At 36.3% G+C, this 26,461-nt stretch overlaps 5 protein-coding genes across 5 annotated transcripts; 3 read left to right on the top strand and 2 right to left on the bottom strand.

Annotated features, from left to right (window-relative positions):
• Window positions 1–237: 237 nt before the first annotated feature.
• Window positions 238–3,569, top strand: LOC145102486 (calmodulin-binding protein 60 A-like). Its single transcript, XM_079039882.1, has 7 exons — window positions 238–578; window positions 868–958; window positions 1,049–1,101; window positions 1,190–1,665; window positions 1,751–1,911; window positions 2,371–2,571; window positions 2,734–3,569. Exons 1-7 carry the CDS (start codon window positions 472–474, stop codon window positions 3,376–3,378), a joined length of 1,734 nt encoding a protein of 577 aa, XP_078896008.1. The 5' UTR covers window positions 238–471; the 3' UTR covers window positions 3,379–3,569.
• LOC145102488 (Putative thiol-disulfide oxidoreductase DCC) lies at window positions 3,490–5,509 on the bottom strand. Its single transcript, XM_079039884.1, has 8 exons — window positions 5,222–5,509; window positions 4,817–4,965; window positions 4,629–4,736; window positions 4,174–4,230; window positions 4,035–4,100; window positions 3,892–3,952; window positions 3,775–3,818; window positions 3,490–3,686 (listed from the first exon to the last, which is right to left on the bottom strand). The coding sequence occupies exons 1-8, from the start codon at window positions 5,352–5,354 to the stop codon at window positions 3,648–3,650; spliced, it is 657 nt and encodes a 218-aa protein (XP_078896010.1). The 5' UTR covers window positions 5,355–5,509; the 3' UTR covers window positions 3,490–3,647.
• An 8,268-nt stretch (window positions 5,510–13,777) lies between these two features.
• LOC145102485 (succinate dehydrogenase subunit 7A, mitochondrial-like) lies at window positions 13,778–15,626 on the top strand. The gene is made up of 4 exons (XM_079039881.1): window positions 13,778–13,935; window positions 14,059–14,127; window positions 15,037–15,139; window positions 15,403–15,626. The coding sequence occupies exons 1-4, from the start codon at window positions 13,879–13,881 to the stop codon at window positions 15,474–15,476; spliced, it is 303 nt and encodes a 100-aa protein (XP_078896007.1). The 5' UTR covers window positions 13,778–13,878; the 3' UTR covers window positions 15,477–15,626.
• Window positions 15,627–16,829: 1,203 nt separating this feature from the next.
• Window positions 16,830–19,263, top strand: LOC145102484 (pentatricopeptide repeat-containing protein At5g66520-like). The gene has a single exon (XM_079039880.1). It carries the CDS (start codon window positions 17,510–17,512, stop codon window positions 19,181–19,183), a length of 1,674 nt encoding a protein of 557 aa, XP_078896006.1. The 5' UTR covers window positions 16,830–17,509; the 3' UTR covers window positions 19,184–19,263.
• An 888-nt stretch (window positions 19,264–20,151) lies between these two features.
• Window positions 20,152–22,425, bottom strand: LOC145102482 (heat shock cognate 70 kDa protein-like). The gene is made up of 2 exons (XM_079039879.1): window positions 22,138–22,425; window positions 20,152–21,944 (listed from the first exon to the last, which is right to left on the bottom strand). The coding sequence occupies exons 1-2, from the start codon at window positions 22,352–22,354 to the stop codon at window positions 20,317–20,319; spliced, it is 1,845 nt and encodes a 614-aa protein (XP_078896005.1). The 5' UTR covers window positions 22,355–22,425; the 3' UTR covers window positions 20,152–20,316.
• Window positions 22,426–26,461: the final 4,036 nt, after the last annotated feature.

The following is a 26,461-nucleotide window of genomic DNA, read 5'->3' as shown; positions in this document are numbered from 1 at the left end:
AATACGATGTCCGAAATATCTGATTTCAAATTGTTTTATGTCTAATCTGAATAGTCCGATATATAATTAGGTTAGTTGGAAATTGACCATTTAAGAATAAATGATTATTTTTTAAATATGTAATCTGATATGTTGACGTTTCTTAAGATCGTATAATCATTGACGTGAAAAACGATTACTAAAAAACGACACTTTTTTGTACGTTTTAATTCTTGTGGATGGTCTCAGATTATCTCATTAAATTCCATCGAGTTCAGGTATCTCGTATCCCACAGCGAAAAGTGTGGGTGTGGTGTGGTCTGGTCGGCCTCCGACACCACGTGTCTCACTCTTCTATATATAGAAAAACCACAATTCGAATCTAAGAAAGCAACTTACTTCTTTCTGAAAGTTAAACTGCAAGTAACTGCAGCCGCCGGCATATTCCAGCTACTCCGCCGTTCTCTGCAGAAGCTAGCAACAAAATCGATAATGGCGTCGGATCGACAGCAATTCGAAGAAGGGAGCACCGACGACTACGGATCAGAACTAAACACAAGTCCTACCGACGAGCTTGCGGCGGTCTCCGCCTTAGCAAGGTAAAACAGTAAACACGCTCTCCTCTGTCACAGTCGGCGCTCGTAGATGAGCTTTTAATCTCTTAGAAAAAAAAAAAAAAAAAAAAAAACAAATTGAACGCTCCTTCAACGGTAGCGATCGTATTCGTGTGTGATTTAAATTTTGGGGAAGGAGGCATGAGTTCTAGAGGAAACTCAAAATCAGGTCTCGCTCCCCGTTTGAGAAACCTGAAATTGGAAGGTTTTCTCACAAATAGTTTTTTGGTTTACCTCCGTCTCTGTTATAGTAATGGTATGCTTTGTTCTGTAGAAGCGCAGGGGAGTTGATGATAATCCAAACGTTACACCGTTTCATCGGGCCTGTTCTTATACCAATCCTTAAGCCTCTGATTCGTGAAATTGTAAGTTCTCTGTCTCTGTATGAATCAATATTGATGACCTGTTGTTGTTGTGCATAAGTAGAAGATAACCGATAGTCCATAAATTTCCAGGTAACAGAGCAGCTTGGATTGGCTAAGTTGGAGCTTTTGGCTAGAATGAAAGAGTAAATTTAAACCAGTTGTTATCCAAATAAAGTGGAACCTTTAATTAAATGATCTTTTACTGATATAAATGACTTATATAATCATCAGGAACCCTGCAAACGAGGCAAGTACTTCAGTTCCCAAAAGACTAAAGCTACTGTTCAGAAACAGGATTTCCCTTCCAGTATACACAGGAAAGCGTCTTTCAGGAGAGAATGGAAGCACCATTGAAATAGTCTTGGTTGATGCTCTCACTGAGCAGATTGTGAATACCGGGATCGAATCTACAGCAAAACTGGAAATAGTTGGTTTTCGTGTAGGTGATGATGATGGTTGGACATTTGAAGACTTTCAAGAAAGGATTCTGAGTGAAAAGAAAGGAAAAAGCATCCTCCAAGGAGATACTTGCTTGCAGCTAAAAGAAGGCGTTTGTTCCCTGAGTAAAATTTCTTTTACTCATAATTCAGAAAACACCAAAAACGGTTTGTATAGATTAGGGGCAGGAGTTGTGGATGCTGCGTTAATGAACAGAGTGGAAGTAGCAAGGACAGAAGCCTTTCTAATGAAAGATGGACGCACTACCTGTAAGTATTATTCTAATATTAAGATGTTATCGATTTGCATAAAAGTTATTATCTTATTGATATATTGGTGTTCCTTTGTGTGTAGATTATGAAAAACACCTTCACCCATGTTTGTTAGATAAGGTGTGTCATTTACAACATATCAGCTATAAGGGTACACGCTATAAACGTCTGAAAGATGAAGGGGTGTTCGCTGTGAAGGATTTTCTGACTCTTCTCTACACAGATCCAAAACGGCTGCAAGATGTAGCTACATATTTCTCTTTATCTTTCTATTTCTGTTGATATCGACCTCTACCTACTTTTTCAGCTTCAAGGATACACCTATATCATCCACTTCCTCAAAAGAACATAGTCAACACAAGCCCCTTCTTTCTTCATACTAGATGCAATGCAGATATAATGCCCTGTGTAGGGAATTGGACTACGATTGCAATTAATGTCAATGGGACAAAAGTTGCAATTGTTGTTCCACCAAATAAGGTGGGACAGATATCTCGTCCATGAAAATGACGTGAATGCCCTCCTCGTCATCCTCATTGGAAATACCCTAGAAAGCTTTTTCAGTCCAGTCCAGTTGAGTCTCATCCTGTGTAACAAACGCAGCCTAAATGTTTCTAAGCTTCATTTTTCATGTATATTAAACGAGAACCTGCATACTCTAGCTAATATTAATATAACTTTTTTTATTTTGACATTTTGCAGATTCTTAAACTTACAGCTTCTTCTAACATCTGGAATGACATTGTAAGCAATGCTCAGGCATCCAATGGGATGTTTTTGTACCTTGATCCAAGTACACAAGGGAAAACTGGTGTGGTTCTTAATTCCAAACTACAACTAAAGGGATTAATAGAAGAACCTCATAAGTACATACCAGCTGAACAGCTATCTACCAAACAAAAGGTAAGATGGGGCCTCTATTGTTTTTGGATTAAGCGCTGAATGGTTATATGAAGTCCGTACGGACCAAGTGTTTTGCTATTTCTTTTCTTTTCTATGTAAATGACCATTTTGCCTTTTTGACACTTGAACAAACAATATTCACTCTTTAATCTCTATTAACAGGTGGACAATAAAGAGTTAGTAGTGTTTGCATCTCAACACTTTAAGATGCTCCACTCTTTCGAAGATGAGACTTGTCTTAAGAAACATCTTATTTCGTGCTCATTCTCATTACCATCTCCCAACCAAAGTTTGGGGACTTCCAATGTGAATGATGGACCACGTCTCACAAGAAATGGAGCCTCTGAATATGAACGGGGGAAAGCAATAGTCCATGTTGATAATGAGAAGACATATTCAGGGAACCACCATGAAGAAGATATGTCAGCTTTAGAAAGTCCAATCACTGAACAGCATGCCCATAATCCTACAGAGCCAGGTACCTCTTTTCAGGATGTTGAGTCACCAGTGCATACGTGTGAGCATATGAACAATTCAACTGTCCTTGGTCAGTGTATGGACTGTTTGTTCAATGACCCAAATTTCCTTGAAAATATACACGACTTTCTAAACCATGATTCTTTGAATTTCAATTCCAACTCCGATGTTATGATGGTGACTACTCAGACTGTTTCCATCTGTACTATTGAACGTGCCCGGACAAGATGGACAAAAGTGTCCAAATTGCTAAGGCGGAATTCCGTAAGGGAAAGGATTATTAGTCTTACAGAAGGGATGCAAGCTCTCAAAAAGCAGAGGTGTTGTTAAAATGGTATGTGATCATTAATCACACAATTCACGATTGTTTTTCCATTGCTGCCTAATGAATCTCATGTACAGTTGTACCATTCTTTTTAACTCTTATGTTTGTAGCATATATTTGGTTATTGATGCTTTTGTCATTGTAAGCACATCACAATTCTTACATGTATATATATATGCAGCTATTATTGCATCAAGTTGCTATTGTATAGTACAACATCTTTGTGTCATGCCTTTAAAATATATGGACATGAAAAATCTTGCCTGGATGTGAATTACATCCTACAACTCTTGCTGTTGTTGCATATTTCATCCTGCCAATTTTGAACCAGTAAATTAATTTCAAAACTCTATTACTAGATGTTGATAAATTAAACAGCCATTGATAAAATAAATACCAACCTTTTTCTTTCTAGCCTCCAAAACTTGTTCTAAAGGTGGTCGACCTAAATACACAACAATGTTAACCAGTGGAAGAAAAACTCAGGACATATGTATGAGTCTAGCTAGTTGACAAACCTGTGACTTGAAGACGATATTTAGCCCAAACACCATAAACAGCATCGGCTATTGTTGCCACCTGTCGATAACATGTTTTTAGGATCAATGTCCAAGTGTCACCAATGCAAGCATGACAGGTGTGATTTGGTGAGATGACTTACAGGCTCGTATTTGGTGATTGCATAAACCCATCCAAGATCAACTGCCTCATATAACTTCCTGAACGCCTGCACAAGTTTTTTTTTATCATGTTCAATTACAAAAAAAACATGAGTACCCAAAAGAAACTTAGAATAATACCTCAACATTAGTGACTACAGTTCCATCAGACATGATTGCATGAATCTTTCCCATAGCCTAAAAATGTTGATAGATGTTATAGTATGTTATAGTACTGCTATGAACTGGCTTTATAAGATAAAATCAAAACAAGAATAGACGATCAAAAGCTTCTTGTATTGAGTAAAATCACTCAAAGACACCAAATAACATGGATATAACCCTAATGTTTTGCTAGTGATTTGAGAGCCTAGCCTCTCCCAGTGCTAAGATTACCAGATTTCACAAAAGATAATGCCACACTCCTTTCCTCTTCCCTCTTGTAAACATTTTTTCATAACAAAATACCTAAATTTCCCCTCCACTAATAAGATTCTCTTTATTTGCTGATTTGTCTATATTACCCTTGTCTAACTACGTGACTGAAGTGGATGTGTAGCAAACAAAAAGAATGGTACAAGATATTACTAACATACAGTTTCATAGTCTAGGCCTTGATTATCATCTGGTGAATAATCGTCTGAACTTATATCAACAAAGTTGATTGCGTTGTAGTTCTTATTCCTTTCCTTTAGAATGTTAACCTAGCAACAAGAAACATGATTAAGTTTAAATAATGCTCGAATTGATAAATCATGGCTTATGTATATACACAACTGCATACCTCACGCATGCAAAGTGGACAATCACCATCATAAAGCATTTTAACCTTCCACTTTGGGGGAGATTGCATTTGATCTCCATTTTCCCCTTTCATTGGAGTTATAGGATCTGTTGTTGCCTCTTGTATTGCTCTAACAGAAAATCGGAATCCTATTACCATTAACAATAGTATGGAACGCATCTGATTAGTAATTAGAGAATAATATCTGTAATTGAAGTTTTATTTGATTATAGAGGCAAATTGGAAGGAAACCAGATTCAGTAGTTAGCAGTATCAATAACTACGTTGAATTTCATAGAAATGTTCGTTTATACATGTGCGATTAAAAAAGCAATCGAGAATTCAACACATACTGGAGATGCAAAGTACACAAACATAACTGAGATCAATTACTGATTGGTTTACCAGTTGGAGAAAGAGGGTAAGAGATGGATCGATGACGATGATTTGAAGCAGAAACCACAAATGGCCGTAGATACAAATTCGCAGGCGTCAATTGTCGCCTTCCGATAGAACCTGCTACTGCCCTAAACGCCATCGAATTGTTTGAATTCACCTACGTTTTCCCCAAAGAATCGAGTGTTTTGAACTCAAAATAAGGAAGGAGGAGCAGATGGCGGTTTTAGTGGTAGTTGTACGTGGCGCCACCTTGGTCATCCAGTTTTCACCAATCGCGGTTTCACCTCGTGTCTCATGTACACGGTGGAACACTAGCCACTACGACATGTTTACGAGAACCAATCACATAGGTTTACTGAAAACTACTTCTTAATATTTCCTAATAAATAAAAAATAATTTTGTCATTTCTTCCTTTAATTTACAAAACTAACATTTTGTGGTTATCAGAAACATATATTTGCCACTTGTCTGAGTTACTTCAATTTTTCATTTCTAATAATATATTATTAATTAATTTTCATAAATTAATATACCATAATGATTATATTAATTTTAAATTCTAAAAATTTACAGTTTAAATCTTTTTATTTAACATTTTTTTATAGTTAACAAATACGAGTCTGACAAATAATCATATAATTTTAATTTATTTATTTTTTGTATGTTTATTTATTTATTTATTCATAATTTTCACTTATTTCAAATTTCAAATATAAATAAATTTTTCATTACTCATTCGTATTTAACATTTTGTTTTAATTAAGTTGTTTAATATATAGATCTCACACGTTGTAACACCGTAAATTTCAAGACAAAATTTTCATTTTAAATAATCATTTTATTCTTAGAACACTTGTTAAAAATCTCATTCATAATCAAATTACAAAACATAGCTCCATTTTCACTTGCATAGAAAACCAGGATCCTCCAAAATATGACTCTTGCTCTGGTGTGTACAATCAAGCCGGTGCCGTACCGTGATACTGAAAGAAACCTGAAAACAACATAACACAAAACACTGTAAGCACGAAGCTTAGTGAGTTCCCCAAAATACCACACACATAACACATATAAGCCACTCGAGGCTATAACTCTATGGGTCCGTGCACCCAAACTCTGTGAACCCTCAGGTTCTAACTCTGTGAACCTTCCGGTTCTAACTCTAGGAACCCTTCAGTTCCAACTCTGCAAACATGCACAGCATAAATCACATAGAAATAATGCAGTACAACACATAACATACATAGCATACAAATACTCTGTCACATAACTCTGGTTACCTACTCAAGGTAAAGTATAGTGAGAAGACACACCTGGCAAGCAGAAAGCAGATATCTCCATACTCGGATCTCGAACTCGCCACCGCCTAACACGTAAGGCAAAACTCTCATGACTATAACTCTCGAGACTAGAATCAATCCTCTCAATGCACCCTCTTAAGGGTAAAAGACTATTTTACCCCTCTCTTGGCCCAAAGGCCACATCGCTGACCAAACCCTAAAAGTCAACGGTCAACCCTTGGTCAAAATCAAAGTCCTCAGTCAAAGTCAACCCCTGACTGACCCTACTCGCCGAGTCAACTCTATGACTCGCCGAGTTTCTATAATCAGAACTTCACTCAATCCGCGACCTAACTCGCCGAGTCACTCCGAGACTCGCCGAGTCCAACAACTCTGAGTCCATTCGCACACAACTCACCGAGTCATCCCTTGACTCACTGATTCTCGACTCAACCAGGGAATATCGGGACTCTTCGACAAGACTCGCCGAGTCCAAGAACAGACTCGCCGAGTCCAAGACTATCATCAACCTACTCGCCGAGTTGTTCATACAACTCGCCGAGTTCCAGGCCATCTTCATCCAACTCGTCGAGTACACCCATGTGACTCGCCGAGTACCACCGGTCTGAATCCATTCAGAAGCATTCCAGGCCATGCAATTGCTCCAAAACATAGATCTAGCCTCCTACCACTCATCCATCACGTAAAGTGGCAAACTTTATGTGAATCCAAAGAGATCTAGGCCATTTGCACATTGGGCTAGGGTTTGGGACATGAAAGCTTCACTAAACACTCCAACACAGGGACTTTCATGCTCTCTGATTCTTCTCCCTTCCAGATCTGAGGTAGCAACCTCAGATCTAACCTCTAGACTTCCCATTACATCCATAGACAAGTTCCCACAAACCCCAAAATGAAGAAACACATAATAACAGCCCAAGAACGAGATATTACCTCCAAGAGATGCCCCAACTGCAATGTAATTCGAATCCAAGCAAAGCCCCTTGCTCCAAGCCTTCAATCTCCCAAAATTCCTTCAACAATCGCTTCTCCAAGCTCCAATCCACTCAACAATGGTGCTTCTCCGCGATTTAGGGTTTTCTGGGGCTCAAGGGGGTGATAAGGAGGCTGGGAGGAAAACATAATGTTCTTTATATAGGGCTCAACCCCGAGAATTAGGGTTTTCTCCAATCAGCGCCTACTCGCCGAGTCCTCCTCACTGACTCGCCGAGTCGGCTACTTAGCACGCGACCCAGTCGCGACTCTACTCGCCGAGTCCATCCATGGACTCGCCGAGTCACTCTTTCACAACTTACTCTTTTAGCCCTTCAACTCTACTCTTGATATATCGGGATGTTACACACGTACTAGTTTATAAGAGTATTGACTATGGACAACTAGTTATACCATCATTTTGATGCCACCTCATATGCCACTTCACTAATGGTATTATAACATCAAGTAGGGAATGGTCACCATGTTAAGAATATATTATAGCAACAACTTTTTTCTATATTATAATTTCTTTTTTATTTTTTCCCGAATTTATTTTCTTTATTAAAACAAATATATTTTAAATAAAACATAATATCTAAATAAAATTTAATGTTTAAAAAATAAAAATAACATAGCATTTAAATTACACATCACATCCAAATTTATTAAAAAAAACATTACAATACAAAAAAACATATTTTATTTTTCATAAACAACGTTATTCGTTATTGTTACCGTCATCTGCAAAGTCCTCTCAAAGTTGTTTGTGTTTATTTGTAGGGATGAGCAAAGGAACCGACCCGGGAACCGAACTTGGTGGAAAATAGGAACCAAATCAGACCGTCAATTCTACTGGTTGTGGTTCTTGCCGTGTCTTCAATGTTGGAACCGGTCCTCGAGAAATAGCAACATATGGTTCCGGTTTTTGTCGGTCCTATCGGTTCCCGGTTCCACAAATCCACAAGAATATCGTCCCGGTCCTGACCCGACCGGTTCCATCGGATTCCGGTTCTAGCACCAATTCCGATCGGTTCCCCGGTCCATATGCTCATCCCTATTTATTTGTTTCCTGAATGTCAACGAATCTATGCAAATATTATGTTGTTCCTTGTTGAAATTGAACGTGTTTGAGCTCTGTTGGGATATAGTGTGCAATATTTCATCATTTATCTTCTACTATCATGTTATGCATTATGATACATGCATACATGATATGTCGTAGAGTTTCTAAGTCCAATGGTCGTGTTACATGTTCAAGTATGTGTCACTTTGCCTTTAGCACACCAAAAGGACGTTCCACATTTTTACGTGCTCCTTATTGTCTTCTCTTGAATAATTTATCTTTTTCTTCAACCGGGTGTCGGAATGCCTTCACAAATGTGGAATACGGAGGATATATTCCATCTGTACGGTAATACCCAAATTTGTCTTCGTTTACATTCACTGTGAAAGCAGCATCTGGGACTTTTCCACTCAAAAGATTGTCGAATATTGGCGACTGATCAAGAACATTGATTTCGTTGTTGGAACCCGCAATCCCGAAAAATGCATATCAAATCCATAAATCTTGGGAAGCAACAACCTCTAAGACCAACGAATGTGATCCATAATAACCACTTGCATAATTCCATTTCCATGCTACTGGACAATTTTTCCATTTCCATTGCGTGCAATCAATGCTTCTAATCATTCCGGGTCATGTCTTTCTTCATGTGATGCATAAAGCTCTTGCGTATCATGCAACGAAGGTTTCCGCAGATATATGTCTCCAAATGTTTCAACAACACTTTTTAACTATCTATGCAAACTTTCCCTTGCAGTTCTTTCAGACATTCTCATATAGTCATCAATGGTGTCGAGTGACTCCCCCATAGCCATCAAACGAATGGCAACAACACATTTCTGCAACGTTGTAAATCCTCGCCTACCTCTAGCATCATGTCTCAATTGAAAAAATGTATACCTAAACATATATTAACTATGGTTTAAAAATATAGTGCATTTGTATTAAAATTAAAGAAACATGTAGTACATTTGTATTTAAGATTAAAGAAACGATACCGGCTTTCTAAGGCGTTGGTGATCCGTAGGAACACATTCCTACTCAAACGAAATATTCTTTTGAAGTCCTTCAACCCGTATACACAATTATCCTCAAAGTAATCATGATATAGATGTTCATGTCCTTCCTCGCGATTTATATTTAACAGCATACGTCTTGTTAGTAGCGGGTGTTGTGATAAGTCACCGACTTAACTCCGTCTTTCTGAGGGTGGAAATAAAGGGCCTGTGGATCACAACAAAGAAGATAAGACCGTCATTCGTCGTCCCGGAATGAAGCTCCGACGATCAAGTCAGTGAGGGTCTGAGAGAGATAGGGTTAAAAGTGTAAAGAGGGTGTTAAAGGGTTTTGATCTCGGCCCCTTCTCTTGGGGGAGATGGGTTCCTTTTATACCTGTGGCAAAGGGGGAACAGATCCCCGACAGTACTTCCTGCTTTTTTAGGTCCTGTGAGAGCCAAGTGAACTCTGATTGGAGAACCATGTTCCACAAGCGTTTGCCTGCCATTAGCGTATGTTTGTCACGTGTGATGCTCTAGGGACCACGCCTGTCACCTTACGAGTGGGTTGGTACTATTTTGTCGTGACTCTGGCCTTGATGCTTGGGCGCTAAGGAATAAGTACATAAGCGTGAGGGCAGGAGCGAGCGCGAGGACCCAATGTTAGTTGTTCATCACTCGGATTCGTTTGTCAGACTGGCGGCTCCGTTGTATTTGACGGATTCTCGGTGGGGTACATCAACAAGTCCCCTAGGCTAGTAGACATCAGCGTTTGCTTAGGGTGGCTGAGTAGTTCTAGCTTAGGTCTGGACACGCGTCGGATGGGAGCGATTCACGAGGTGTTTCCATCGTAATAGATCTGTTTTGTCGAAAGAGTGTCGTTTCAATTTTTTCTCTCTTCTCTTCTTTTTGAAATGTTTATAAAGGTCCCCTGCTTCTAGGAATGGTTACGTGCTTCTTCTCTCCATAATCTCTCGTCTCAACCTTCTTCGTTGTTTCTATTTTCTCTTACATTTTTCCTTTCTGATTTTCGAAGGCTTCCTGAAGATCTGGAATTCTTCCTACACCCGAGGAGTTCAAGAGTCTTCAACTCCGGTTTGGGTTTAGGCCTTCTGGAAGGATCCTTTGGGTTGCTTAAGGACTAAGCATATGGATTAGGGTTTTGACTGAAACCCTAACTGCTCAGCTATATAAGGAACCCTTGGGGTAACCAAAATCGGACACTCAACCCTAATACGGATAGCCAACCCATACTATGAATTACGAGTTCAGGCGATGTTGTAACTACGTATTCATGCGATGATACCCTAACCCTTACTGGACACGTATTGACCCTAGAAGCTATAGATTTAGTGCCTTATAATAATACGATGATAGCTATGGATTTAGTACAGTGTAGATGAACCTTGGTAGCTATGGATTTAGTATTGTATAGATGAACCTTGGCAATTATGGATTTAGTGCTTGATGTATGAACCTCGGGCAACAATGGACTTCGTGCCTATTCCTTAGGTCAATCCTTAGGAATGAATAAAGGAAGGATAGACGATTCTAAGGGTAGATCCTTAAGAGTAAAGAAGATAATGGGGAATGGGTAATTGGGTTGACTGTTTAATAATTAAATTTAATAATTATATTATTGTGGGTTGAAAACCCTATATGCTCACCAGGCTCCCAAGCCTAACACACTCAGTTTTCTTTGCATTACAGGTAATGACATAAGAGTATAAGTTGGTGGAGTTGACGAGAGATTTTAGATTATAGATCAGTAATTATAAATAACTGTTGTAAGGTCTATTTTATATTGTTTATGCTTTTGGTCTGTATCGGAACATGACATCCCGAGATTTTGTTATTTATTGAAAATACATTTCTTTAAAGAAATGCTTGGATAAATTCTTATAATATTTTTTTTGGGAACAAATTCTGCAACTTTTTTAATCAAAGGATTACTCTGATTTTATAAAACAAAGCATAAACAAATCGGTCTTTTTCTAGCCGTGAAAATGGGGATGTCACATAAAACCACTATAAATAAAGGGTCGCCCTCACTCCTTCCTTGTACCGTTCTTTATCACTAATCTCTTTCTCCCTCTCGAGGTCTCAATCCTTCGTGATTTATTTTCTCGTTCTGTAATCTTGTTAGCAAAAGTCTAGATGTTTTGGAAGGATACTGATAAGAAAAAGAAGCATCGGAGTTACGCTCGTAGTCATTCGGATTACGTCAATCGAGTAAGTTATATTTACTCTTACCTATAATCGATTATATTCATAATAACGACTATGAATATAATTAATTATAAGTAAAAGTAAGTATAACTTACTCAATTGGCGTAATCTGGAAGACTGTGATCGTAACTTCGACACTTCTGTTTCTTATTAGTATCCTCCAATACTTGTAGAGTTTCGCTAACGAGACTACATAAAGAGAAAATAAATCATGAGAGAGAGAGAGAGAGTTTCTTAATAGAGAATGCTGTAAAGAGGGAGTGAAGGTGACCCTCTATTTATAGTGATTTTTACAGAACTATTCATGACACTATTCATGTCGACATCCGTAGATATTGGTAGGCGGGCGAGCATGGTGTTGGTTTGGAATATGCTATTTTCTTGTTATTTTCGGATAATTTTAATTTTCTCATACGAATTCCGATTTCGACGCTTTTTATATCCACACGTTCGTCTTGATGTCTACTACAAATTTCATGTTTATCACTTTGGTTAAAAAGCAATTTATCGCCACTTTCATTTTTATACACTAAGTTACAAGTGAAAAACGGGTGTTACAAATCTTAAAATGTAATTTTTTCAAACAAAGTTAATTAATAACAAATGAGATATCCAACATATATTTTGTAGCTGAAATAAATAACAACCCCACCCCACCTCTATTTACCCACCACATTCTTAGTCTCGATTCTCCATTTTCTTCTGGCACTAACCTCTTACCAACCACCATCTTTTGAATGTTGCCGCCGTCACCATATATCCTTATCTCTTATCGTTGTCAACCACCATCTCTTGAACAACGTCGACCAGCACATTTTAAATCATGTCGGCCACCAACTCATCCTTTTTTACTGTCATTGCTAGCCACCATTTCTTGAATGATGCCATCGATCGCTATTTACATCTCTTTTCCCTATATAAAGATCGATCTATTTGGATTTACAAACTAACAAAATGCAAAGCTTGATTTGACCAGAAACCCACCTTTTTTTGAAATCAGATTAATGAGATTGATAAAATAAAAGAAAATTCAGACTTTTTTCCTGGTTTATTCCTACCAAGAAAAAAAGAGAACCAATCTTGAAAATAGGGGTTGATTTTATTTCTATTTGATGAAATGTCTAACAAGGTCTATGGTTACTTAAATGCTCTTTATGTATTATAAATGTTGAGTTTTGGATCATTAAACTCATGAGAGTAGGAATATAGAAAAAAGAAATAGTGGTGAATACTATAACATAGATGGAGATGAAAAATGGTGGGGTGGGGGTGGACGGTAGTCGGGGAAGAAGCTAGAGAAAAATGGATGGTACAGGGATGGATGATGTTGTTGACGGTGGTAAGCCTTATATGGTTTATAATTATATAAGGATTAATAGTGATTCTAATTAACAAAAAAAAAATAATAATAAAAAAGATATAAAAGTCTTTATATGATTTAAGGAACAACTATGTAAGATTTTGAAATGAAAAAAATCATCTAAAATTATGAATGAAAACAAAAAATCTGAAAAATTATACGGACCATTTATATAAATCATTCTAATTTTTTCTATTAATTTATTATGATTATTATTACTCTCTCGGTCATATATTTATCGTCTATTTTTGATTTTTAAAGTTTTTATTTTTCACATTTGACTTTAAATATTTTTATTTTTGTTATAAATTACATGATGAAACTTATAACAATGAAAACAAATACAATCCATTCATATAATTTGCATCAAAATTCATATACCAAAATTAAAAAATAAAGACTTTAAAAATAAAAAAATAAAAAATAAATATGAAACGAAAATAATATTTTTTTTTGTTATGATTACCGACCCTGTCGTAGCTTTAAAGGACTATAGCAAACGCAACCTAAGTAATTCACATATTCGAATTCCATTTATTTAATTATTTGAGAGTGACATTTTTATTCGGATTTGACGCTAGTGACGGAATAGTAGAGGGTTGTAAATGAAAACTAGATAAAGTATGGGGATGATACTGAAACATTATTTATTTACAACTTCATTCTCCAAGATCCAGCGTCGGATCAGTTTTCATCTCCACATCTGCAACTTTCCCTTCCCCGAGCTCAGCTAGCAGCAATGGCTTCCCTGCTCAAACGTGACACCTTTGCTGTCCTTCGTTCTCATCATCCTCAGGTATCAATCCCTCTCTATTTATATATTTTCCACTTGATTCGGGCTATAAGTTTCTCAGTTGTTCTATGCGTTTGTTCGTCGATTGATGCGTGTAGTTTCAAAATAATTTTTGATTTGATTTAGGCGGCGGAGGTTTCGCATTTGCAATCTAGACGTCAACTTCATGTCGAACCTGGGGCTCGCGAGAAAGCCGTAAGTGTTTGTTTGATCTCCATTTCGTATCGATTTGTATCGATAGCTGTTGGCATAGAATTGCATGTGCATATGGATAGGTCGAAAACGAAGCTAGATATTTTAATTGATGTCTTATTTGCCGAGATTTTCTTTTGTTTGAATTTCAGTTTCTCAGGCTACTTTATAAGAATAAACCCTAATTTAGTTCATGATTTCTCATGTATTTCCACTCTTGCCTTCTTGAAAGCCCCGATTCTATTTCAAATCGAAGTAATTAGACAGTTAGTTTTGGCTTATTTTATGCAATTGTTTGGCATGATTATGTAATACTTGCTTGCCTATGATAACCTATAATGCTTTAACATATCATCCTTTGAGACATGGATCTTCATGAGCACTACATCTCCCTTCCTATCTGTAACTGTAACTCTGTAAGTTATGTAATGTGTACCATGAGTGGCATTAAGTCCTGATACAATGGATATTCTTTTTCTTCTCTAATCTTTCTACAAACCATATTATGGACTATGACTGCAAGAATTTCTTGCCATTTCTTTTGGCATTAACAACTCTTCTAATTTCCAAATATTCAAAATTACTTATCCACAACATTTGCTTATATGGGGCTGACAGCTGACTTCCATTGATTTCTTGCAAGCTTTAGTTTGTGTAACCTTAACATAGGCAATCAACATTTAATTGTTTAATAAACATGATGTTTTGTGTTTATTCATAGCCAAAACATTCAAGGAAGTTATTCTATTGTTCTTTTTTTCCCTTATCATTTTCTTCTTTGTAATGCATATTCAAGAAGCAGATGCTTTTTATATCTTTTTATATGTAGCAAAGATTAATGTCTGTATGTCTACGTCAGGCATTACATCCAATTATGTAAACTCAACTTGTGAAAATGTGTACTTTTTGCAGCTTTTGGCAAAGGATCCAGCATTAGAGCGCTTCAAATCATATAGAAAAGGTGCCTCACGCATCAGAAGAATTGGAGATTACCTCACTATTGCAGTTGTAGCTGGTATGTTAAAATCCAAAATTGAAAAAGAATCAAAAAAATTTAAGTGGTTTTGATTATTTTAGCCTACATGGAATTGTTTATGTAAGTTTCACAGATGTAAAGTTGTTCTAAAGAAAATAAATTTCAAGCAACATGACACATCATAATAAGGATTTTGTAGCAACATGTTGGAGAAAGACTCACACTCAATCTCTTATCTGTTGCAAAAGACGTAAATGCCCTCTTCATTCTCATCATCCAAAATAACCTTAAATTTGTTGCAGGATGTTGCTATGAGATTTATGTGAGAGCTGTGACACGAGAAGAAGCTCGGAAAGCAGCTTCTGGAAGTGCTTGATTTGATGTTGATGTTGATGGTGATCATTACTTGTTCCCTTGAAGCATGAAAAAGATTGTCAATAATTTTATGAATAAGCAGTGTTGTTGATTTTTGAAGAAAAATGATCTTTCTTTTATGCATAAGATGAGTCGTTTCAGTTTTCTTTCAGATGGTGTCATGAATATAGCGTTGTGATTGTTGTTTTTTGTTCTTATGAAAGGATAAATTGCCTTACCATAAACAATTTATATACTTGCTAAGATCCCACAATATGGAGGATTACAAGGAATATTCCATAATATACATTTAGCTTTGAGGAATGATCTCTATAATTTATCATCTTTAAAAAATTATAACATATTACAATCCCTAAATACAATTATAAAAATTTGTGTAATCAACCCTATCTATTTAGGCTATGTTTAACATACTAGCTGATAACTAAAAAGGTATATATGATAAATAAAAAGTTAGCTGATACCTGTGCAAAACTAATTGATAAAAAATTACGTTTGGTAAAACTAGCTGAAAAACTAACTGAAATATATAAAATGATATAAAAAAGTATTTAAAAAATATATGTTTCTATAACTAATTAAGTGGTATATTTGGAAAATTTTAAAAAGCTAGCTGATAAGCTATATTTTAGCTTGTCAAACATGACAATTTAAAAAAACTCGAAAAATAAGTTAGCTTATCAGCTAGCTGAGGTACGTGAAATATAACCTTACTTTTTGAGATTTGGTACAATAAATAACATTGTATGTTCCTAATATTTGGGGCATTAGACATCCGCCACATAACGTTTGTTTTCTACATAAAATTGTTAAAAATCGTAAGTAGTAAGTTCTGTTCAACAACTTTTAACACTAAAAGATCTTGTAGGTATATATATTTTTTGTTTCTACTTTTATAGTTTATTAAAACCAAACGTTATATCTGTTAACTTTTTACAAACTTGATACATTTCATTTATCTGTTTGTATTAAGTATTGTAAATTTGCAATATATGTGTGTTTTATTTATATAAGTATTGTATGTAAATAAAAAGCGTTTAATTTGAAACATAAAAATTAAATTTAAAACGAATAATAAATAAACATCAGTTAATAAACTAGAAATGAATAAGCTTAAAATCAATAAACCAACTTGTAATAATTGACAAATTATGCAACATTTTTGTTTATGTAATCCAACGCAAGACCAAATTTGGTATGAATTTGTAATAATCGAAAAGTATAATATCATATTTGATGTTGCATTCTTATTTGTTCACCAACATCAAATTAACTCTAGACTCTAGAGCAACCTTATAAATTTATATCGTTAATTATAAAATTTTAGGGCTGGGTTTAAGATGCCTTTTAACAGTTTTATAAGTGTTACAAGATTTTTGTAGTAAGACCCCAAATGTTGCATCTCCAACTTGAGTTGTTGACTTGTTCATTATTTTTCCTTGATGATCGGGAAGCAACTCTCTCACGCGTTTCATCGAACACCTTCCTAACCAAACTATGAGCAAGCCGATGACGGCTCTTCCCCGTGTCAACTGAAACACATGCAACGATTTGAGTCAAACCACCAACATCGACGCCTAGATCATCTCTAAAAGCTGAGGTAGAAGCAACAGTTTTGATTGTGATGAAATGCCAACCAAAACCGTAAGCATATTCGGTAACCATCTATCCTTACCACCCGCAGTTCTATCGGATCCAGATGATTATCCCTTTACATTTAACATCAACGCTCGTTAATGCCAGAGTAGATTGATAGGTTTTATTCTAAAGTGGAGCACAGTTCTTGTTAGACTTTGGGTTTGATTCGGATGTTTGTGTGGCCATTTCTATGGAGAGCATGTATGCTTTGGATTGAAGCCATAATCTGTGCTCCGAAGATGTTTGATGAAATGCCTTAACGAGATACAATCATCTCATCTTGACGAATTTTGTTTAAGGGCTATGGTAGCTCGTACTATAAATTTCTTTTAACCAACTCTTAACGGGTATGAGCAGAAGCAGCTAGTACACCCTTAAAATCTTTATTGCCATGAAATGCATTCAACTTTGGGATTCAAAGTTGAAACCTTTAAGCAGTTATTCAGGTTTATAGCTTCTCATAGCTTTTGTTCATTAAAATCCAATATCCCCACCAATCCAAATCGAAAAACACTTAACCAGCTGCTAAATCAGCGACCACCGTTGTTGCAACTCAAGCAAGTACACGCTCAAGTCATCACCCAATCACTGTCATCATATTCCATTATGATCGACTCTCTAATCCATTGCTATCTATCAACTAATAGCCTCAGTTTTGCAAGAACGCTATTCGATCAATACCCTGATTATCCCCCACCGATTTTGCTATGGAATCTAGTGATCAGATCCTATTCCAAACTCCAAAATTCTCCAGAACCCATTTATCTTTTTCGCCAATTAAATGCAATTAAAGAGAATCCCCTAATTGCCCCTGACAAATTTACATTCACTTTCTTGATCACGTCATGCACACAACAAAACTCAGAATTACATGGAATGATCGTGCATGGTATAATCATAAAAAATGGGCACGTAAATAATCTCTACATTGGTAACTCCCTGATAAATTTGTACGCTGTATTTCATAAACTACATGACGCACGCAAGGTATTCGATGAAATGCCTGAAAGAGACGTCTTCTCATGGACCAGTCTTCTCGGTGGGCATGTCAAGCAAGGCGAAATCACTATTGCCTCTGAAATCTTTACAATGATGCCCATACGCAACACAGTATCTTGGGCAGTTATAATTTCTGGATTCCTAGATTGTGGCAGGTATATCGATGCCCTTTCATATTTCCATGATATGCTAAGACAATCTCATGACACAAAAAACCCTAACGAGGCTGTTCTTGTTTGTGCTTTATCTGCTTGTGCTAATCTCGGGGCTTTAAATCAAGGAAAATGGATTCATGCCTACATAGTCAAGACAGCTGTTAACAACACATCTAACATCTTAACTGCTCTAATTGATATGTACGCAAAATGTGGGATGATAGATTCTGGATACCAAATATTTCACAAGATAGCTCAACAAGATGTTTGCAACTACACAAGCATGATCTCTGGGTTTTCAGCTCATGGTCTTGGTAGGGATGCCCTCCAAGTGTTCGATCAAATGCTAGCTGAAGACATTGCACCCAATGAGGTCACACTTCTTGGTGTCTTAAAAGGATGTAGCCATTCGGGTTTGGTAAATGAAGGTTCTTTGATTTTCCACAACATGGAGAGATTATGGAAAATTAAACCCAAAGTTGAACATTATGGTTGCCTTGTTGATTTATTAGGTCGTGCTGGCTACTTGAAGATGGCTTTATTGATCGCAATCAAGATGCCTTTGGATGCCGATGTTGTTATATGGAGGGCATTGCTTAGTGGTTGTAGGATATACAAGGACGCGAGTCTTGCGGACAAGATTATTGCGTATGTTGAGCAAGGGTATTGTGGTAATTTCATTGGAAGTGAAGTGCTTCTTTCGAACCTATATGCTTCTTTAAGTAAATGGGAAAGAGTTGGCGAAGTACGAAAAGTAATGAGTGAGAGAAAGAACAAATCAGAATCAGAATCAAATGTTGGATGTAGTTGGATTGAGGTGGATGGTGTTGTTCATGAATTTCGTGTTGATGACAACTTGCACCCACAAATTGTGAAGCTAAATGAGGTTTTGAAAAGGCAAATCGTGGAGGTTTAACTACTTAACATTATAGTATTGATGTGTTCTCACATCAGTGTATTTAAGTATTTTACTAATTTAAAATTTTAAATTGCGTACTCCTTTTGTTCTTATGTGTATCAACCCTTTCATTTTCCAATCCCAACAATCTTTTCCTTAGTAAGCATTCTTTAATAGTTGCTTAAAAAAGTCCCTTTTAAGTGTTGTTTTCTAGATACATGACATTTACAAAAAATTTGAGAAAAATTGAAAAATATACCACGACAAATTTGTAACATGTTAAGATCGAATGAGAAAGCCTATTTTCCGCAACTTTCTCTATTAAGTCGTTCTTTTTGCATTACGTCAAAAGAAAATGCATATATTACTTTCCGGATTAAGTCATGACCCCATTATCAACTCCATAGATGTCATAAAAGCAATTAGGATTCTTACGAAGACTTGCGTTCATAACTTCACAACCAGTACAATCTAGAAACTAGTAAGTATACCAATTAAATATCTACCAACATTGCTCGAATCATGGAAATATAAATTGGTTCAAAGAAAAAGATGCCTAAGGAATGACAGATTACAAACATTAACCAAACATCGATCTAGTGTTTGTTATTCAAGGGAACTGTTAATTTCTTTTAATATTCTCTTGCCGATGAAAAATGGCTTTTGAAGCTCCATTTCAAATGATTAAGGTTCTTGTGGTCTTGTTGAGTCCACAGAAGCATGACATTACAATTACAAAAACTCATTTACTTCAATACATAATGCATCTATTGCGGTTCTTTAAAGTAAGCACACTAGCTCCTAATTTTCACAAGTTCCCATTTCTCTTTTGGGTTGCTTCATGCTTGGGGTAAATTCAGCATATACTCATCATACCGAAACAAAAAAAGTGGATAACATAACTTTACCTTGTGTGGCATAAACCATATTGGACGTCTTGTCATGATACATGATTGCACATTATAAATCAAACAATAACCAACATATGAAAATAGAACGAAATTTCTCTAAATCCATAATGTACCAATACATGCCTCGCATGAGCAAAATAGCATTCCATAATAATTCATGAGTTGCACTGTTTAGCATAAACTAATGAAAAGAAACGACAACCTTAGAAGATACCTTAATTAACAAGGATGATTTGAGAACTAAAATTCTTGCATGCATATGGACTCTAGATATTCCTTCATTGCCTGAACCTCATCAATGGATGCATCTTCGTGGTGCTCGATCCACTTGGTCGCGTCAGCAATCTTGTGCTCCATCATCTTCAACCTCTCACTGTAATCCATATTCTTAATCTTATTTTTCATGTCGTATATGAAATCCTCTAGAGCATTGAATGCATCTACTTTCTTTTTGTATTCTTGGTCCTCGTGTTTGTAGTCTTCAGCATCTTTTACCATCTTCTCGATCTTTTCCTTCGAGAGACTTCTGTTTTCATTGGTAATCATGAGTTTATTCATCTTACCGGTTGATAATATCTCTGCTGTGACTGTGAGGATACCGCTGGCATCTATTTCAAAATAGACGATGCATGTTACAACTCGTTTTGGAGCCGGGGGTATTCCAGAAATTGAGAACTTCCCCAACAAATGGTTATCTGTCGACTTGGCTCTTTCACCTTGATACACCATGATATCTATACAAGTCTGGTTGTCACGGGATGTAAAATAATTTTTGGATTTTTTCATAGGTATTGGAGTATTCCGTGGGATCACGATGCTAAATCTTTTGCCTCTTATTTGTATACCAAGGGACAAAGGAGTGACATCTAATAACACCAAATCTCGACACCTTTTATCACTGTTACCACTTAACTTTGCAGCCATAACTGCTGCACCATATGCTACAGCCTCATCGGGGTTTAGGCTCTTGTATAGCTCCTTCTGATAGAAAAGTTTTTGCAACATACATTGGACCTTTGGTATTCTAGTTGACCCACCAACAAGAATCACCTCGTTTACCTCCGGTTTCTTCATCTTTGCATCGCTTAAACATGCCTCCAGAGTCTTGATGCATCGATCAAAATACTCCATGTTGATGTCTTCAAATTTAGCTCGACTGAATTTCATAGAGAAATCAATCCCCTCATGCAAGCAATCTAGCTCGATAGATGTGAGAGTATCGCTTGAGAGAATCCTTTTTGCTTTCTCACAAGCACATCTCAGTCTCCCCAATGCTTTTTTGTTGGGTGTCAAGTCTTTCTTCCATTTTCTTTTGAATTCCTTAACACAGTGATCCACCATGCGGTTATCAAAATCCTCGCCTCCCAAATGAGTATCACCAGCAACGGCTTTCACCTCAAAGGTACCGAATTCCCCTTCTACCATAGTCAGTATAGAGACATCAAAAGTGCCACCACCCAGATCAAACACCACCACATTCTTCTTCTTTTTCTCTTTCATTTTGAAGGGCTCTTCTAGACCATAAGCAATTGCAGCTGCTGTAGGTTCATTGATCATGCTAATGACGTTGAGTCCAGCAATAGTGCCGGCATCTTTTGTTGCTTGACGCTGTGAATCGTTAAAGTAAGCAGGGACTGTTATCACAGCATCTTTCACAGGTTTTCCAACGTATGATTCTGCAATTTCTTTCATCCTTCCAAGAACCATTGATGAAATTTCTTCCGCCAAAAATTCCTTGGCTTTACCTTTGTAGGAGACGACTATCTTTGGTGTGTCGGAAGGACCTTCTATCACCTTAAAAGGCCACAATTTCTTGTCCTCCTGCACTTTGGAATCACTGAACCTTCTTCCGATCAACCTCTTAGCATCTGAACATTACTTCAAAAAATATTAGTTTATAACAATGAGCTAAGACTTCAGTGGACTTAAATGTATCAGATTCCGCTGTTGAGTGAAGAATGATTCTTAAAATATGGAATTTCCTTACGCTTAATCATAATAAAATAACAACATTCAATAAAATGTATGAAAAGAAAAAAAAAAAAAAAGGTTATTACGTACCAAATATGGTGTTAGCAGGGTTGATGGTGGCTTGGTTCTTGGCGCCATCGCCAATGAGACGTGCTGCATCAACGAAAGCAACACAAGACGGTGTCGTTCTATATCCCTGAGCATTTGGAATGATTTCGATGCGATCATTCTTCCAAACGGCGACACATGAGTACGTTGTTCCGAGGTCAATGCCGATGGCCGGTGCGTCGTCTCCTGTTTTGCCCATTACAGCCAAATTTCAATATAAATTAATTGTCGCTTTTCATCATAACTTACCTTATACATTTTGTTTTGAAATTCAAAAAGTTTAATAAGAGATATACACAATCTGATGCACAGTCAATCTTTATCTCCTAGTATCTCGACCCTTATCTCCTTATTTTTAGACCAAATATTCAATCTATCAAGTGTTACATTTTTCAAGCCCTTCAGCCTTTTTATTTATTTTGTAATTAGCTGTGAGACCGTGTATTACACGGGTTGATTTAAAAAAAAAGATTTAACATTAAAGTGTAAAAAAAAATATTTTTTAATATACAACTTTAAAATAAGAAAATAATAAACGTATTCATTGTAATTTAATATCATATATATGATATTTAATACTTTACATATATAAAAGTATATGACTTAAATTTTAAAATTAAAACAAACTAAAAATTGACAAGTGGATAATATTTATTTCAAAAATACCACAAAATGACAAGTATCAAAACTCATGAAAGATTAACATATGACAAAAAAACCTTCATTTATTAAGAATGATTTTTTCATTATTTACTAAACATTTTTATGATTTAAATTGTCATCTTCATACCAACTAAACAACCTATAATTTAACAATAATATAAAACTAACAAAAAGAACACTAATTCAGCAATTAAAAAAATATATAATCCAAATATAAATTACATAATTAAAATTCAAATGAAACTAAAGCATATTAAAATTGTATGTCATGTCTCCTTGGTCATATCATAGTTTAAATCTTCGCCTAAAGCATCTTCAAACATGTCTGAATCTTCTTATGTATTGTCGAACAGGTCGTCGTATGTAGACTACACCTCTGCAGATTGAGGAATTCGGAATATGACCAAAGGTTCCGCAGAGGGGGTTCTGCGGAACCATAAACGCCTCTGCAGATTTTTTATTGCTCTGAGGATCAGGGGCATTACGGTAAAATCGCCCAAAAATTATCCTTTCCTCCTTACTCGAATGCGAAAGGAAGCTAGGACAGTCGATTCGCGGAAGGAAGCTGCAGACGTCGTACTGTGATCGGAACGGACACAAAAATGTCGCGGCAAGCTCGATTCGTGGAACAACTGCACTCCGATGTGTTATCTGATGGATATGGAACTCAAGTAATATTTCAATTTTTTTTTTCATAATCTTTGTATAAACTCAGAAGTAGAAATTGATTATATGAATTGGAAATTGATAGGTTAAATGTTATATATAAACATGTATGTTTGTTAGGATGTAAGGACTGGAGTTTGTGAAATGAGAAATCAATTTATCCTATTCTTTTCGTCATGAACAGATCCTCAGAGGTCCTCTGCAAGAACAGATCCGCAGAGGAGCCCTCTGCGGAACGATATATGCATATGTGGAAATGTATTTTTTTTTTCCCGATTTTCTATAATTATTATCTCTTAAAATGGACCATTGAATATTGAGATCATTTTATGTTTGATTATATGTAAATTAATATTAAAATCGATTTCCAATTATTTTTGTAGTTAAAAAAAACATTGAAAGTTTCTATAATTATTATTAAAATGGACCATTTATGTAAATTTTATAATATATATGAGACCATTTCTGTAAAATTCTGTAAATTTGTTATAGAAAAAAGACAATTTATTTTGAAAGATAATTATTGACGTAGACCATTGTATAAAAAGTTATAGAATAAAAAAATTATTTTTGTTGCATAAAATTGTTAAAAAACAATATATAAGTACAATGCTATAAAAACAAAAGTACAATGTTATTTAAAGTTACTTTTCAGTATTATTTTTTTTAATTTTTGCATATATATTTAATCTTTTGCAGCATAGTTTGTATGGATGGCCTGCAGAATGTACTTTTAAAGGGCGTTGGGGACTGTGTTGAAAAAGTACATTACAAAAATAAATAGTAGGCGAGTTGAATCATTTCGAGAGACAGCTTTTGGGATCTTCATTGGTATGCCCACCCCGAATGGTGACCCGATGCTCTGTCATTTGATGATGTTGCATGAGGTTCGTGATGTAGAGGTAGCCAGGGCTGGGAAGTTTCAGTTTGAGTTACAAGGCAGGGTGGTTGAATATGGTGAAACGGAATTTTGTTTGATTAGCGGTTTGAGATTTGGACCGTATGTTGATATAATAAATACAAAAGTCAACATAAGTTCAACATTAAGGAATCGGTTGTTCCCTAATGTGAGAGGTGAAGATTTATGGCTGAAAGATTTATAAGACTACATAAAAGGGCGCCCATTCTCGACGTGTAGCGATGAGATAGGATACACTAATGGTTATGCAAATGATGTTTTTGTTGAGGGATCTCATAGGACGAGAGGGCAAGACATGCATTCTGCCGACAGTGTATGAGTTAGCCGATAGTCAATATAATTGGAACATGTATTAAGTTTATTATTTATTTATAAATACTTGATGATTTATATTAATTATAATGAGTACGACAGGTTTTCGTGGGGTACGTATTTGTGGAGGTATAGTGAAATACAATTACGATTATGGTTTGGTAAAATCGATAGATATTTACGAGATAATGAGAGTGTGGGTTACACGAAGATGATGAAGTATACGGTGACCGGTTTTCAACTTCCGTTTAATGTTAGTGTAACGACCCATTTTTCACGTCCAAAAATTTCATTTTTAAATCAATATTTAGTAAAATCATTTGTAAATAAACAATTGTCTGATCAATCCATTTCAAAAACATATACTATGTCTGAAAACTAGAACATGTAATCAATCAAAATGTCAGAGTATAAATCCCAAAACAATCCCATAAATGCGGAAAATTGTGTGTGTGTATGATGTGCCGCTACCGCGCCAACTCCTTCCCCTTGACAGAAGAGGTACCTGAAACAACAATTGAAAGCTGTAAGCACGAAACTTAGTGAGTTCCCCTACTGTACCACATACCATATAACCACATAGCATACATACTGCCAAGCAATTCTAGGGTGCCCGACCTACCCGGTACGACCATTCTGGGGTGCCGACCTACCCATGCGGCCATTCTGGGGTGCCGTCCTGCCCGTGTCAAGCCATTCTGGGGTGCTGACTACCCATGTCAAGCTGTTCTGGGGTGCTGATGTAACGCCCGTAGATCCGGGCTAATCAATTTAGAGATAATAGGGGTCGAAAACGACTTTTCGACAAAAGATTATTTAGACTAAATAACCTTAACCAAGTTGTAGAATACATCACAAGGGTTCCGTACATATAAAGAACGCCGAAATCCGAGTTATAACGAAGAAGTTATGGCTCGTCGAAGTTTTACGGCAAAACCGGCACGACACCGAGAAGCATAAAAAGTGAATTTACGATATAAGACTTTTTAGCCTTAGTTGTCTAAAAAAAGTCTTAGAGTATGTTAAAACGAAAAAATCCATAAAAAGAACGCCCAAATCTGACTTCGTATGAGGAAGTTATGATTTTTCAAAGTTTCGGCTTAGCAATGTACAGCCCGAAACTCGAATTTTAGTTCGAGTGGTTTTTGGCTTATGCGACCTAAATGAGAGTTAAATATCTCATTAATAGGAACTCAACGGTAAAAAGATGGACGAAAACGGAGTTCGTATGAAGGAGTTACGAATTCTTCGCGGTCATTTAACAGTCTAAACGCCTCCTACTGTTAAATTTATGATCGGTCGAGAATTAGCCGACGAAGTCAAAATGAAAGTTGTAGATATTATTTTTACCTACGCATGGATATAAAGAACGTCAAAAACAGAGATAGTATGAGATAGATATGGACGAAGCTTAGTCTCTACTCTTCAAGCGCGATAAATTCGATACAGTTTTATAAATCCGAGATAGAATGAGAATTAGCCAAAGGGGGCTAAATGAAAGTTGTAGTACTCGTAAATACCAACACGTAGATATAAATAAAGTTGGAAATGGAGATCGTATGCGAAAGATATGGACGAAGCATAGTCGCCTCGTAGAGAATGTCACAATTTTGGCAGTTGCGCCTAAGTGACATAACTAGCAGCTGTGCTTGACAGATGTGTCATTGACAACGATGGAATTTGAACCTATTCCATAGGATAATCCTTAGGAATGACTGAACGAGAAATAGCTGATTCTTAGGGTAG

Source organism: Lactuca serriola, chromosome 4, assembly GCF_051521515.1.
Source record: "Lactuca serriola cultivar US96UC23 chromosome 4, Lser_US96UC23_V15, whole genome shotgun sequence".
Classification (NCBI taxonomy): Eukaryota; Viridiplantae; Streptophyta; class Magnoliopsida; order Asterales; family Asteraceae; genus Lactuca; species Lactuca serriola.
Note: the sequence above shows the minus strand (reverse complement) of the source record. Positions and strands in the feature narration are given on the sequence as shown.

Coding starts and splice junctions, on each gene's coding strand:
- LOC145102485 (XM_079039881.1), top strand. CDS start 13,879: ATGGCTTCCCTGCTCAAACGTGACACCTTTGCTGTCCTTCGTTCTCAT. Junction 13,936..14,058: donor TTCGTTCTCATCATCCTCAG/GTATCAATCCCT, acceptor GATTTGATTTAG/GCGGCGGAGGTTTCGCATTT. Junction 15,140..15,402: donor CACTATTGCAGTTGTAGCTG/GTATGTTAAAAT, acceptor AATTTGTTGCAG/GATGTTGCTATGAGATTTAT.
- LOC145102482 (XM_079039879.1), bottom strand. CDS start 22,354: ATGGGCAAAACAGGAGACGACGCACCGGCCATCGGCATTGACCTCGGA. Junction 21,945..22,137: donor CCCTGCTAACACCATATTTG/GTACGTAATAAC, acceptor AGTAATGTTCAG/ATGCTAAGAGGTTGATCGGA.
- LOC145102484 (XM_079039880.1), top strand. CDS start 17,510: ATGCATTCAACTTTGGGATTCAAAGTTGAAACCTTTAAGCAGTTATTC.
- LOC145102486 (XM_079039882.1), top strand. CDS start 472: ATGGCGTCGGATCGACAGCAATTCGAAGAAGGGAGCACCGACGACTAC. Junction 579..867: donor GCGGTCTCCGCCTTAGCAAG/GTAAAACAGTAA, acceptor TTTGTTCTGTAG/AAGCGCAGGGGAGTTGATGA. Junction 2,572..2,733: donor AGCTATCTACCAAACAAAAG/GTAAGATGGGGC, acceptor CTCTATTAACAG/GTGGACAATAAAGAGTTAGT.
- LOC145102488 (XM_079039884.1), bottom strand. CDS start 5,354: ATGGCGTTTAGGGCAGTAGCAGGTTCTATCGGAAGGCGACAATTGACG. Junction 4,231..4,628: donor AAGGCCTAGACTATGAAACT/GTATGTTAGTAA, acceptor CAACATTTTTAG/GCTATGGGAAAGATTCATGC. Junction 3,953..4,034: donor CAATCACCAAATACGAGCCT/GTAAGTCATCTC, acceptor TGTTATCGACAG/GTGGCAACAATAGCCGATGC.